This window comes from Oryza brachyantha, chromosome 9 (genome assembly GCF_000231095.2).
Source record: "Oryza brachyantha chromosome 9, ObraRS2, whole genome shotgun sequence".
NCBI classification, from domain to species: Eukaryota; Viridiplantae; Streptophyta; class Magnoliopsida; order Poales; family Poaceae; genus Oryza; species Oryza brachyantha.
In genome coordinates this window covers 14639738-14654418 of record NC_023171.2, presented here as the reverse complement: position 1 = coordinate 14654418, position 14681 = coordinate 14639738, and the positions used below count along the sequence as shown (strand labels likewise).

At 42.8% G+C, this 14681-nt stretch overlaps 3 protein-coding genes across 3 annotated transcripts; 1 reads left to right on the top strand and 2 right to left on the bottom strand.

Moving 5' to 3' along the window:
- Positions 1-233: 233 nt before the first annotated feature.
- LOC102702411 (UTP--glucose-1-phosphate uridylyltransferase) lies at positions 234-5498 on the bottom strand. Its single transcript, XM_006661454.2, has 21 exons — positions 5346-5498; positions 5193-5240; positions 5000-5091; positions 4787-4877; positions 3617-3677; positions 3454-3531; positions 3316-3366; positions 3154-3227; positions 2974-3046; positions 2395-2452; positions 2250-2296; positions 2108-2173; positions 1883-1915; positions 1742-1794; positions 1588-1663; positions 1450-1506; positions 1284-1367; positions 1106-1204; positions 867-971; positions 559-630; positions 234-462 (listed from the first exon to the last, which is right to left on the bottom strand). Exons 1-21 carry the CDS (start codon positions 5411-5413, stop codon positions 436-438), a joined length of 1413 nt encoding a protein of 470 aa, XP_006661517.1. The 5' UTR covers positions 5414-5498; the 3' UTR covers positions 234-435.
- Positions 5499-9060: 3562 nt separating this feature from the next.
- On the top strand, positions 9061-9629 carry LOC102718205 (histone H4). Its single transcript, XM_006660888.3, has one exon. It carries the CDS (start codon positions 9139-9141, stop codon positions 9448-9450), a length of 312 nt encoding a protein of 103 aa, XP_006660951.2. The 5' UTR covers positions 9061-9138; the 3' UTR covers positions 9451-9629.
- Positions 9630-11437: 1808 nt separating this feature from the next.
- Positions 11438-13900, bottom strand: LOC102717926 (NAC domain-containing protein 86-like). The gene is made up of 3 exons (XM_006660887.3): positions 13660-13900; positions 13298-13575; positions 11438-11912 (listed from the first exon to the last, which is right to left on the bottom strand). Exons 1-3 carry the CDS (start codon positions 13814-13816, stop codon positions 11694-11696), a joined length of 654 nt encoding a protein of 217 aa, XP_006660950.1. The 5' UTR covers positions 13817-13900; the 3' UTR covers positions 11438-11693.
- Positions 13901-14681: the final 781 nt, after the last annotated feature.

Here is a 14681-nt window from a genome sequence, read left to right as displayed (position 1 = left end):
AATGGTAAATCACCGCATTGATGTAGCAATTATACGGCTTGTAGGCTATAGCCCTTTGAATCACATGATTCACATCGAAGTAGCTTCCAAAAGTAATCGAGATTTTGACAGGCAAAAGAGCAACTGCCAGCCAACTCGCGCGACCAGGGAAGCATTCGTCTGCGTATTTTGCTCGCTCACAAGGTGGAACCGATTTTTTTTTAATAAAGCCATAAAGCCAGAACTCCAACTTAAGTGTATGCAAAACTATGATATTACGGGATCATTTAAGTAAATGGAATACACGTCCTTGGCACACCAAAAACACTAGTACAGATGCACCAAGAGGATTACAATTATTCTGTAATGGGCTCATCGAACCCAAGCTGCCGAATGCACACGACAATTACAAAATATGCTCAGCAAAACGGGGTCTGTAGGTCTCTGTGAGCAGCCTCAAAGATCCTCCGGGCCGTTGATGTCCTGAAAGTTTAACCCAATGCACTTGTCAGGCTGTGCATCACAAAGAGAAGACACGCAGTTGTGAAATCTCTGGCTTAAGAGGTATGGGAATGTTACCTTGTTCTCAAGCACGACTCCATCTGGGATCTCCAACTTCACTCCAGACTTGGCAGTGATGGTCACCTTGCCCTGCAGATGGCGGCGCCAGCAAATGGTGTTAGCATTAAGAAAGCTCTTCTCAACAACAGAGGGTGTCAACTCTAGGTTTGGGCAGATATCAGAACGGAGAAACAAAGGTGAAATCGAAAGTTCAAAGCATGCATTCCAAAAGAGAGATCTCAAAACAACACCAATGTGGTGTGGCATCTGTTTAATAGTGTCACGGTATCTCAAGAAGTGTAATCAAATCGCTGGAGTGGGTTTACCTTGAGTGTAATTCCAGCGCCGAACCAGACATCACCAGAGACCTTCAAGCTGTCAAGATCGACAATGCTGGGGATTGATTTAAACCGGGCCAGGAAATTGGCGACCTACAGTCATACAGAACAAGAATGTTATGGACGCAGCTCAGTTTCCAAAAGTCGCTGTTTTTTTTTTTCCTGCTTAACGGCACTGTTATTACAATTACTCAGATGTACAAAACTTCGAATACAAACAGGTTTACCTTCTTGAACTCAGGTCCAAGCTCAATTGAAGGGTTTGTTGGGTTTGTTCTGGCTGGGTTGCGGATGACAAAGCCATCAACCAAGGTGTACAAATCAGACTGCAGGACAAAAATGAGCTTAGCACAGCTGTACCATGACATCAAATCAACAAAAGCATGGAGAGGATTTTATATATACCTGTACAAGCAACAAATCAGATGTAGCCTTCACCGGCAGAAACCTTGAACGGGGAACATTAATGCCAATTGCTTTTTCGAAGAACTAGATAAAGGAAAGGCATTAGAGCATTTTAAATGAGCAAAAACAGAGCAGTGACCATCATGTTTCCAGAAGAGTTATGTACCCGAATGGCTGCTCCAGCTGCAGTTTCGAGTTGCAGGACTTTCACACCATCAACTTCCTGTGAATACAAACTGTTTTGATAAATGCCAATGAACAGGATAGAACAGGCCAGATTCCCGCAGAATCACAGATGGCATACCTTAGGGTTAGGAATGATTTCCATCTTAAGCGCTTCAGCTTCTACCAGCCGCTTGATGGCCTTCAAGTTCACCCATCTGTTACCAGAGGCAGAACCAGTTAGCAAGGACTACAAATTACTAATCAAAGACAGACAGACAGCATAACTTCCTTACAGGTTGTTGGTATTGAAAATCTTGAACTTCTCAATTGACTTGAATTCATTCACCTGAAAAAGAAGAAGACAAGTAATCATCAGCACGTACTACTCAAGTGCTCATGAATCCAAACAAAATAATATAGAGGTGGGTACATACATGCTCATCAGGGACTTGAGCAATCTCCAAGAGCTGCACACAGAAGTTGATAAAATCATTCAAAGCTTGGTGATATATATGACTGGAACTAACAGGAAGCGGAGTTTACAGGAACAAGCAATAGAGTGGTTTGTTTCAATTTAGCACAGCATTTGCTAGTTAAATCATAGTAACTTCCGCCTGCAAGTCCAAATGCTAGCAGCCAAGTTGAGAACAAACAAGTACCTGAACTCTCCCTTCGTAAGAGATGAGGGTACCACCTTTAACATCAGCCAATGTTTTTGGAGTAACCTGGAACAAATACAGGAGTTTATTTGCATGTTGTACATATTTAAAGAACCATAGTACAGTAATTATTGCTGCATACCTCCATGCAGTACTCGTTCTGGTTGTGGATCAGGTGGTTTAAGATCTCTGTGCTGGTTAAGGATTCAAGTTTCGATGGAAGATAAACTGCACTAGTAACAAAGTAATAAAAGTATAAAACAGAAAATCTATTCATGTTGGGATACTGATGTCAACGATAGCACCCAAGTTGTCTGAGTTCGCAACAAAGACATACTCCTTGCCCTGAGAAGAATGGAAAAATTAGTAAGCACATGAGCATCAATATGCTAAAGAACTCACATACTCCGTATATTTCTAGTCATAGTATCGTATGCATTATCTAAGGTTGTATTAGCCCCAAAAGGTGATGTTATAGCTTGGTTACCATTACTTTGGAAAACAAGTTTTTTTCTTCTAATTGTCTCAAGAAACAAACATTTGTGCATTTCACTAACTGAAACTCTTTTACACACGAAATGATATGCAAGCTATACATGGGATGAATAAAGCATAACCACACATCACACAGCTCTCTGTGTGTATCTCTGGAGTGTGCTGCTTGACTATATGCATGTGTTTTGGGATTTATGTTCCTGTGCTATGGCTTGATAACCAAATGCTGACCTTTCTTAGTAAAACTACCTTGTGAGCTCTAAGCAATTTTCAAACTATCGATTATTGAGTATAGTTATTATAAAACCAATATGAGTCAAGTAGTGATGCTAATAAAAATGCCCATGAAAGATCAAAGCACTTTAGCTAACCTGTGCCAACAAGTTATCAAGTTTTCCACTGTTGTTCAAGGAGGGGAACACATCACCATGGCCTGGGGGATACCTGCACGTTCAAAAATTGGGCATTCAGATCTAGGGAGGTTTGATCTGCTATTAGTTCTAATATATGTATAAACCAAAGCCATTTTAGAATGATCTGAGAACACTAACCAGCCATCCTTGCCAGTTTTCCCCTTGCTTGGAAGTGGCGAGAAGTCTTCAGTAACAATGCGCGGATATTGGCTCTGCAGAGAACACAATTATGTTAATTAACAACAGTCATGGTGCAAAAGTGCGACAAATCAGAAATATGGCACAGAAGCAGTTCTATACCTGGTTGAAAGTGTGAATTTCGATGTTGGAGTTGGAGTACTTCTCAACGATCTTGAGAAAGAACAGCCATTAGCAAGCATGTTAGCCCAAATACTGAAAACCTTCATCTAAGAAAAAAAAATGAAGAGCTAGACCAACCTTCTGTGTGTCATCATGAGTGTTGAATGAGTTCATTAGAAGCAAAGGGACATTGCATCCATACTTCTTGTTCAGGGACTGCAGAGAGATAAAACTTGTAAGGCATGTAATGTATCATATGATTTACGTTAGTCAATGAAAACACCAGTTAAAATAAGAGTACCTCAATTTGAATCACAATAAGGTCTAGAAACGTAAAGCCATTGCGGACTTCAATGACAGACCTGAGAGGCACAGTGAGATAAGTATTTGCTTGAAACAGTAAAAATCTCAAAGTAAAACAGAAAACATAAGATCCAAATCAGTCCAATGCTGATACATTGTAACAGAGGTACTAGAGTCCTTAATTGAAGTGTAACATCACATGTGCAACAACGGTGCAAGCAAACACCAGTTCAGTAACAGCAAACTGCGCAAACAGCCCTTGTAAAACCCCCTCTCAAAATCTTAATGCAATCCAGGACGGCTGCTTTCAGCTGCCCAAACCAAAAAACTGCGCAAACAAAGTCACACAGCAATTACATCATAAATACCCCTAATGCTTGTTGCTATCATCTCCTTTAAAAGTTAAAATGTCATAGACGATTCAACAGATCAGTTAACACAGCAAGCAGATAATGCAATCCTCATAAGCTATATGGTGCCTAAACAACAATAATTGGATATAATAGACTGTCCAGAGAAACATTTCATTAAATTATATTTTTGTATCAAAATAATGAGAATGAGCATGCCTAGCAATAGAAATTTGATCCATTACTACTAACCTAACATTAAATGCAGAACGCAAGAAATAGTATTTGTTGGAGCCACAATGCAAAAAAGTAAGAGCTCTTGAAAGCGACAAGAAGATTATTACAATAGTATGTCCTTCCAGATTGATAACATTGAGAACTCCACAAAGAGATACAGGGAGAAGAGCATACATATAATAACATGACGAATATAAAAAGAGGCAAGTTGCAAAAAGATCATCGCATGACGGTATGAGTAACTCAATACTGTCCCATGAGCTGTACAACAGTACAACCTGATGGTAAGTTACAAATGAAAGCGTCTGATTGAACAACTTTGAAATGGGCAAATTGGTGTGTATGCATGGGCAAGCCCTATGGGTACCAAAAATTATCAAACAGTACAATAGCAACATCACTCAAAACAGACAGTCACGCTAAAGAATCCTTAGTGATCCCCAACATTGTAAACGCCATAAGCAGGACAAAATCTAGTTTGCTTTGTCATACTAATTTATACTGACAATGAACAGCATGACATACATGTGCAGCCTAATTAAACCAACTGGAAATTCTAAACAGGATGGAATTATTCTCACTTGGGACCAGTGCAGCCCATGGTCGTCCCGAGCCCTCCATTGAGCTTGAGCACGACAAGCTTGTCGAGCAGCTTCTTCGTCTCGCTGAGATCTGCACACCAAACCACAGCACCACATGATCCAGCGTTCACACACAGTCACTAAAACTCGGATCGGTTCCAAAACCACCACACGAGCATCTCAGATCACCCAATTGAGAACAACACGCCGTACCTTCGGGAGCCGGCGAGAGTGTGTCGTATGGAACCACCACCTCATCGGTCGGGGTCTGGATCTTACTCCACTCGATCTGCTCCGCCTCGCCGCTGCGAACACCACCACCATCAAAACCCGCGCAAGCGACGAATCGTCGGAAACAACCAACCGCACAAGCTCAGGAAGCGAAACCGCGGGACGGGGATCTCACCTGAGGTAGCGCGACACGAGGCTGATGAACCCGGACTTCTCGTTCTCGCTGCACAGCAACAGAAGGAAAAAAATCAGCACAAAAAAATGGGTGACGAAACGATCGCGAGGCTAGATCCAGCGGAAGTGGAGAAGAGAGGAAGTAGTCGCTCACCTGATCTGGTCGAGCTTGTCGACGGCGGCGCGGAGATTCTCCAGCTTCACGTCGGCGGCCGCCGCCATCTGCGCGAGGGGCGATGCGATTCGAGAGGCTTCCAAGGGACGGGAGGAGATGTCAGATGAGAGGAGAGGAGACGAGTGTTGTGTGTGCGTGCGTGAGTTGCGAAGCGCGGGGTTTTCTTTATAGGCGCCGGCGGATTCCGTCTCCGTCGCTCCCCCGCCGTGACGGAATGTCCCGGCATGTGCCGCGGCGGGTGACGGCGTTGGCGGGATCCGGGACACGTGGCGGGATATGGAGTGTCCCCGCCGTTACCGTCGCCGTCTAACTCGCCCCCACCCTTTGGCCGCGGACGGCTGGCACCGTCGGCGTCGTGATCAGGAGTCTGTTGCTGACAGCGTGTCATTTTTAGTGTGCGTGCTTCGTGTGGGCGTCTGTGTAATTACGCTCTTTCTGTTTTCTAATCATGATTAAGCAGCTGGCTGTTTTGGAAGAAAGAAAAGCAAGTGAATTCGATTTCAGATTCTTGTGTTCTTGTTGGATTTGTGGTCTGAAACTGTGGGCTGGGAATGAAACATTAGGCGGTAATTTGGAAATACTGTCAATGTCCTATGATATCTTGATTATTATTGACAAGTTCATTAAGGTATGTTTAGTGAAAATGACAGCTCAAATCAGTCTTGCCGAATTCAACAAACCACACACAATTCGGTCGCCAAGCAACAGAACTCTCTCTCTCTGAACTCTGAAGGTTTAGAGGTTTCTCTGAATCCCCGTCCTGCTTGCTCATTAGTTCACTGATCCCTGCGTCGGTGATTGCATAATCTTTCATATCTTCTAATTATATTTGTAGTGTTGTTGCTACTCATCTTTCGCAATTAAAAGTTAGTTTAGATTCAATGATGATTTTCAGATTTGCATCGCAAGCAAGTCCTGTACCCCGGTTGAGCTGCTTTCAAGTTCAGACATGGCTTGCACACTTGCTCAGCTGTCAGCTTGCACTTAAATTATTGCATGCTAATTACACAAAGCACATGTTATCACCAACCTATGCTTCTCTTTGATATACACGGAGTCTGTCGGTGATCCAAAGAGTTGGTCTGAAAAGCTATGTTTAGTCGCGAGAAAAATAATCTGAAAGCACAAGACGAACCAGGAAGTTGGCAGAGTTTAGCTTTGTTTATTGTTCGCGACCTCACATAGAAATTCATGTCTGATTGATGCAAAGTAATCAATTCAAGTAGAAGATCATTCGGTCAAGTGTACTCACCTATAGACATTATAGTGGCAATTCCATTCCCAAGATTCCAAGCATTCGAGCGAAATGCCATCTTCCTCTTCTTCTTCTTTAGTCCCAGCTGATGATATGGTCCATTCCCTTCTCTCCTGGAGCACTTGGCTCTCATGATGCCTGGCCGGATCATCACATTTGCAGCATTGCTTGACAGGATCATTGGCAAACTCACAGAGCTCATATTGATGATGCAGTTCATGCTAATTTGCTAACTCTTGTCTGCAAAGACTGTCCTTTTAATTTCTCATTTAAGTACCGATCGATGTTGGTATTACTTGTTATAAATGCCATTAATATGTCAATGTTGACAAGCATGGGAAATGCAATCTTTAGCATGCTTATACACAAACCACAGGGGCAAATCGCAACGTGGATTGACTCTTTGGTCAGGATGTGACAAATAACCGATGCATGGCAAAAAGATGGGAGTCTCCTTTCTGTGATGCTGCCATGAACACTACATGTGAGTTTGTTAATGCAGCAGGACAGCTGAAGACAAGTGTCTTGATTCAGAATTGGAAGGAATTAATCATACATTTCTTTGTGCAAAATAAAGTAAAACAAGGCAGACGCAAAAGGAAGTGAAATTATACTTGCATGATGGTTGAGTGGAGTAGGTAGCTATCTTTGCTCCAACACTTTGAACAGATTCTTTTAGAATAGAACAAACAATGGACGATATCGATGTTGAGTGATACCGATGGATGTTTATTTCCAGGCTACACGCTGCAGGCCGAGTAGGAATTTTGTTGTGGAACTAGCGTCAGGGTCGATGCTGGATTCACTAATACACTTTTATCCTAATATATTTTTATGATCGATACATATGTTTTTACGTGACTAGCAATATATATCTGTGCATTATAACTGATCCTTATAGCTTGTGCGGGCTACGTAACCAGTAATTAAGAGTGTGGAACCATATAAAAGTTTATCTAACTAATTTTTCTCCTTGGTTTCACGTAGAACCGCCTTTTAGTGATGGTTTTAAGAGAGGAGCATTTCATGTGACACGATATAGGAACGCTGTAAGAGAAGAGAGGAGAACAAATGTGTTTGTAAGTCGTAGAGTCATTATGTGTCCTTTTGATGTTAGAACTACCGGACTATCTCTGTTGGCACGATGCAGGAACGTTTTGAGAGGAGAGATGCGAACAAATGAATTTGTAAGTCGTAGAGTCATTACGTGTCATTTTAACGTTAGAACTACTGAACTACCTTTGCTGTTTTGGTTTTATTCAAATTTGTTTTTTCTTAGCCTAGACTGAATTTATAGGAAAATACATCAACATCTATAATGCCAAAATAGTTTATTTAGAAAACGCCATGGATTATGTCCTAATGGTGTATTAGTTTAATATTGCATATGTTAAATATTTTTCTACGAACTAATCAAAGTTAGAAAACTTTGAACCGATTTCGTGAGAATAGAGTCTTGTGCAAATAAAACGAAAACAACACAACACATGACCACAGGGATAACACATATATACCTATGCCGGACATAACACATTTTATCTACTAGAAAGTTAAACTAACACATTTTGTAATCCACCAAAAAGACATTATAAATTACATAAAGAAGAACATTCCTATACATGTCTAAAAGCTTTTCAGTCCCTCGTAGTATAGGGATGTGTGCGGGTCGTCCCATGTCCCATAGATACCCTACAATCGGCTCTAGTTTATTTAAATAAATTTAGTTATTATTTAGATACTGAGAAATTAGTTCATTTAGTTAGAGCAGAGTCGGTCACGAATTACACGTATATTGATCTATGCCCATCCTTATCCTCGTACATTTGTCGAGTTCGTTTTGCCCATCTTTTTCATGCATTGCTTGGTTGCGAGTCATCTCGTTATAAGTAGGATATAGTTTTACTCACCAAATTGGATGGACTGCAAATGTGATGGGCTTTTGCTAATCTTAAGGATTTTAATTTGTTCGACTTACATAGTTAAATTACGTGACACGTCAGCTTCATCTCAGAAATAATGGTCCCAATGTTCATTTACGCCTTCAACGAACGGAGACGTTTTCTAGTAACCCGGTGGCACTGAAACCATGGGTCCACTGTCATAGACGGAACCCATCGAAATTTCTAGACCGCGAGCATGCTCGCGCACCGCCGGCTACCCAAAAAACCCGAGGCCCACCTGCCATCGACCCAACGCGAGCCCCCTACCCGCTCGAATTCCCGCACCCCGCCACATCCTCACAAAAGAAACACACCTCCCGCCCACCACTACACCACGTCACCGATCCGCGCGCCCCCCACTCTCCCCACTCATCACCGTCCATCCTCCATCCAACGGGGAGGCATCCTCATCACGCGGATCGTGCCCCCCTGGCTTCCTCCAAAACCCACGCCTCTATAAATCCCCGCCCCCACACGCCACCTTCTCCATCACCTCGTCACCACCACCACCACCACCGGCGCAGCGGCAACCACCAACCACCTCTCACCAAGTCAGCGCGGCGGCGACGAACCGGCGATGTCTGGGAGGGGCAAGGGCGGCAAGGGGCTCGGGAAGGGCGGAGCCAAGCGGCACAGGAAGGTGCTCCGCGACAACATCCAGGGGATCACGAAGCCGGCGATCCGGCGGCTGGCGAGGAGGGGCGGCGTGAAGCGCATCTCCGGGCTGATCTACGAGGAGACCCGCGGCGTGCTCAAGATCTTCCTCGAGAACGTCATCCGCGACGCCGTCACCTACACGGAGCACGCCCGCCGCAAGACCGTCACAGCCATGGACGTCGTCTACGCGCTCAAGCGACAGGGCCGCACCCTCTACGGCTTCGGCGGCTAGGCCGGCCGGCGCAGGAATTTGATAGGGATTCGATTAGTGCCATGTTCTTCAGAGGTCGTTGTAGTAGTAGCTTAGCCTCTTTTCTCTTGTTGCTGTTGTTTCTTATCGTCTCCTGTTCCTAGTGATGTATGAACTGCTGGTTCGTTCAAATGGAATAGGAAATTTGCAGCGATTTACCTTTCAAATTACGCTTCAATCTCTTGATGCACCATGTGGGGTGTACACGATTTACATTCTGCAATCTTGGGTTGCCCAATTGGTTTAGCCATTTTGAAATTGCAGTCGCGATATCAGTATGTAACCTGCACCCGTTGAGCGCGCGTTACAATTTCGGTGATAAATTTGTGATTCGTCGAAGCGATTTGGGGTGGAACCGGGAAAAAGAAATGCCGAAACACAATTTTGAGATTGCTCTTGTTTGGGGGGTTTTGCGATGCGCGCGCGATTGGAACCGTCCCGAGAGCTAAATTTACGATTTCCCGCTTGTGTTTGGGGGTTTGAATTTTTAATATCCAAATTCAATTTAAAACTTTCCTACTTGAGGGTGGGTTTAAGTTTAATTACAGGAATTCAAATGTCGAGTATTCAAAACTCGAAAGGGGAAGGAGAAGAGACCGCGGGCCAGTGGGTCAGCGACAGCGAGTCAGTTTCCAACCCACCGACGCGCCGCACAGCAGATGGAGGAAGGGGAAGGAAGCAATTCGAAGGGCATTGAATCTCTCGCCATGCGAGCGGAGGGAAGTGAGAGCAGCGCGTCGGCGACGATCCTGCTCATCGTCCGGCCGGCGCGTGCGGGGGCGCAGCCGCGCGCACAGGTACGCGCCTGAAACCCATCGCCATTCCGCCATTTCGTCAAGCACCTGGGAGGCATGGCTGCTTCCCCTCTCGCCGCCACCGCCGTCCATCCGATTCACTTGCGCAGCGCTTCTGATGACATCCGTGGTTGCCTCAGGTATTCGCTTCTTGGATGAGACCAGGGGAGAGGCGCGTGATCAATGCTGCGGCCTGCGGCGCCTCCGCGCCTGGAGGAGGCATTGGACATGTCCACGACGAGCTGCAGTCCTTGGGCTGCTCGAGTCCTCACCCTTGGGCCGGAATTCGTGCGGCTGCTTCCTCCGGTATCTATCTGCTTTGCTTCACTCGTGACTTTCTCACGCTAGATTTGGGTCTTTTTCGAAAGCTTGATATGATTAGCCTTTAATTCCTGAGAGTTCACACTAATTTTGACGAATCGATTGCAACTTAAATTAAGTGGGATAAGAACTAGAAGCAGCTGATTTACTTTGGTTGAATGCAATATCAGAAATGCCAAGCGGGGTTATTCAAGCATGCATGCTTTACAATAACCTAAGTGTTAGCCAGAAGGCGTGCAAAAGGTTAGGCGTAGTACATATCTAGGTTCAGCTACCCATACAAAAATTGTAGTTTTCTGCTTAACCGTTGTTGCCTAAATTCTGAGGTTACAACTTGTCCCGAAATCTCAAACTAACCCTCTTTTTGAAAATGGATTAAAATCCGGCCTCTACACTCAAAGAGCGGACATTGAACTAATCCTTGCACAATAATATGATAAATCAACAAATAGGACTAGAGCTTGCAACTAGAGAACTGTCTTGAAATAGTATTGGGCTTAGGTTGATCAGGTCCTAGCAGCTGTTAGATGTGATCATGGATGCACAATTCTTGTCCTAATTCCTGCAAGCTAAGAGATTTGAGACTTTTGCATTAATGGGATTTTTTTTGGGTTTGGATGCATTAATGGGATTTAATATTTATCATACATTAGTATTTTACTAGCCGAAAAATTGCAACTAAATAGTTTTCCCAAACTGCACTATTTTCTTATATCAGTTGTTTATGGTGATTGACTAATGGGATCTATAAGTTTGGTCATACTGTAAGATGACATCACGTATATGCAGACAATACAATGTGGATATTTAAAAGTATATAAATAGAGATACTATAAACTTAGATTTCTGCTTTTGTGTCATTCATTGGATGGTAAATACAGGTTAAATGAAGGTTGAAGTACAAAGTAGCATAGTTGTACATATTTGACAGTACTAAAGAAGCAAAAGTATAAACCTAATTTAAGAACCAGCATCCAAGCTTAAGTGGTCATCCTATGCAGTGTGAGAGGTGTCCTTATCAAACATATACAGAAGATACACGCAGTATAGCTAATACTGAAATATCTGGTTAGATGAAGTTAACAAGCTGTGTTCTCTTATGTCTCTAGTTCACTTTAGTTTGTTGGTGCACCATAGATCTTCTGCTATGAATTGCATCCATGAATTGTCTTTATCATTCTCAGTTGCTCCTGAGGATTGTCCAGCATCCCCTAAATCTTTAACTTGTTCTTGATTTCCTTTAGCCTGTGATGAACTGCACTCTCCTTGCTTGCCAAATTCACCCAATATAACATTCTTCTTAAAAATCCGACATAGTGCATAGGAGTCCTGTAAAAAAAAATGTGATGAAAATGGTATGAATTAGTACTACTTTATTTCCTTTTGCACCTTCCAAGTACAGGTAGGATTTTTTTTACGATGGACAAATGGGGATATTTCAAGTTCAGCATTGTGGATGAAAAATTACTGCAACACACCATTGAACCGAAGTAAGGTTGTTAAAATTTCAGTTTACCAATAATATACAGCTGTATACTTAAAAATTTTGTGGCTTGGTGCTTCTCTATTTTATGTTTGTTGTTTCCTAAAATTGCATTTCATTTTCATTGCCAATCTTTAACAAATTAAGAGTAAAACTCTTGAGGATTCAGCTTCAAGTGCAGCAGGGAACAACATGCAAACTGTAAGTTGAATTCATGCTGCTATCGATTTCTCTTAGAACATGAGCAATCATATGAGCAGTTTTTACTATGGCAGTTGCTGAATTTCTATTTTGAGATTCCACTTGTTTGAAATAACAATGTGTGGTCAGTCACTAATGGTTTTAGTTGAACTCTGCTTACTTCATATAAATGTCAACTGTTCAATTAATGAGTCTTTGAACACCGCGAATGTAAATTTCGGAGTGGACATACAATATGTATGACTCTGTGCACTTCGATCTAATTTACAATAATAAGGGATCAGTCCTCATGTTTAGTTCTGGTTTTATGGTTTTTACTAGCCAGTAAAGTTGGAGGTTGATGGGGAGAATAAAGGGTAAAGCCACCGACACAACACTGGGCCACACTGAAGGATGTCTAAGCTTTAAGGTAGCATCAACATGCAACTGACCTAGATTTTTATACTCTTCACCATGAAAGTGTGAAACGATGACGCACCTAACCTATGTACAATCATGTTGCATGATTTCGTATCATCACGACATGAACCAAGAATTGGATGTTAAATTTGTCTTATCAAGGGCACCTAGAAAAGTGAACCATGTGTGACCCCATTAGAGAACTGAGAAAACCTTCTACTGTACTTTGTAAAGTAGCTATGGTCCATGGAAGCAAGGAATACTTTATGGCTATCACTGATGGATATGGGGGGAAAAAGAGAGAAGAGCCCTAACTTTTCATGCACTCCATGCATAAAGAACGTAGGTTCCCTGAACTAGCAAATATGCCCTAGTTATTTCTTCTGTATGTTTCTATTGCAAATTTTGTTTTAGCAAAGCACATATCTGAAATCTTGCATATTATGATATCTGATCACTATTGCATAACATAAATACACACAAATCCTTCTATCTGAGAAGATTAGCTATGCTTAATACCCTGAAATTCAGCCACAGCAGCTCAGCTAACTAAGTACTTCAACAGATACAACTCACAACGATTTAACAGATACTAAATAGTAACAGCTGATGAAGAGGATGGATGAATAACCTGATTCCCCATGGCGTTCTCGCATTCGCTTTCCTCGATGCGGTACTCATGCATCACCCAACTGGTTCTGATCCCCTGAGGAGCTCGACCTTTGTAATAGACTAGTGTCTTCTTCATACCAATTGATCTGCTCTGGTAGTTGATCCGCCGATCTTTCCCTGTTGATTTCCAGTATCCTGCTCTCGTTGCGCGGTTTGTGCGGCATCCATTTGGATACTTCCTATCCCTTGGCCCAAAGAAGTACCACTCAGAGTCTTTACTAGGCAGGAAGGATTTCTCTATCGAAACAAGAAAACATCTCAAGTTGAATCAAGAGTGATGAAAATAAGATCCATGGATGAGAAGTTAAGATTTCAGATTACCTGCCAACTCCCAGGGCTCACATTTGTAGAGGTCTACCTCTGGGATTATGTCGAGGTCGATGCTGAGGCCATGGACCTTCCTCTTGAGGTAGTAGTTCACAAGCTCCTCATCAGTTGGATGAAATCTAAAGCCTGGAGGGAGACCAACCGGCGCCATGGCCTCACAGTTCGCCGTCTCCTTTCTTGCTGATCTTTCTCTTTGTCTTTATCCTTTGTCTTTCCCTTCTGCTTCCGGCGACTGTGCTCTTTAGCTCCTCCGTGAAATGATTCAAAGCCTGCCCTACAAGTAGCTGTGTTTGTCTTTTAAAGATTCTCACACAAGCTCTGGGACGTCTTACAGCACCACAGGATCTTCTTTTCTTCTCTTTTAAACGAAACCGGCTTTTGTTATGTTTTTTTCTGGATAACACTCTTTTATGATCCTCAATGCTGCTAGATTGTGCGGGGTTCCATTAGAATGAGAAAGTTGTCACGGCGTCGATCGCTGGCCAGCTTGGGCCTTCCGGTAGTGTGCATTCTTTTACTGAACTTGTTTTTGTGTCTCACAAGCTTAATCCCTTTGAAGTGTCATAGAGAAGAGGGTTAAAGGCAGCGTTGGAGCCACATGTCTCTGTGCCTTGGGATCGGCATTGTAAAATGAAAAGTTTAGGAAGATAAAAAAGAAATGAAAGGTTCATCATGCAGCCATGAGGTCCTCTAGTGTCAATGAGCTTGCATTGCTAGCTATTTAGCCATCTAGATCAGACAAAACTTTCAGCTTTGGATTCTGATAAAAGATTAGTTGAGAACTAAGGATCATCCACATCTTTGTGTATCATATATATGTTTTCCAGAAGCATATGCTTCACTATCTTCTGTTGAAAGATACTTCCGACAGAAATTGAAAACAATGGTGTAAATTCTCCCTTTGTTAGATTAAGGATCACAATCTCAATACAAGAATTATGTTATGTAACATCAACAACAGCAGGGGATAACTATGTGCTGTTGAACCCTAACTTCCTTCTCCCCTTTCCTTAACT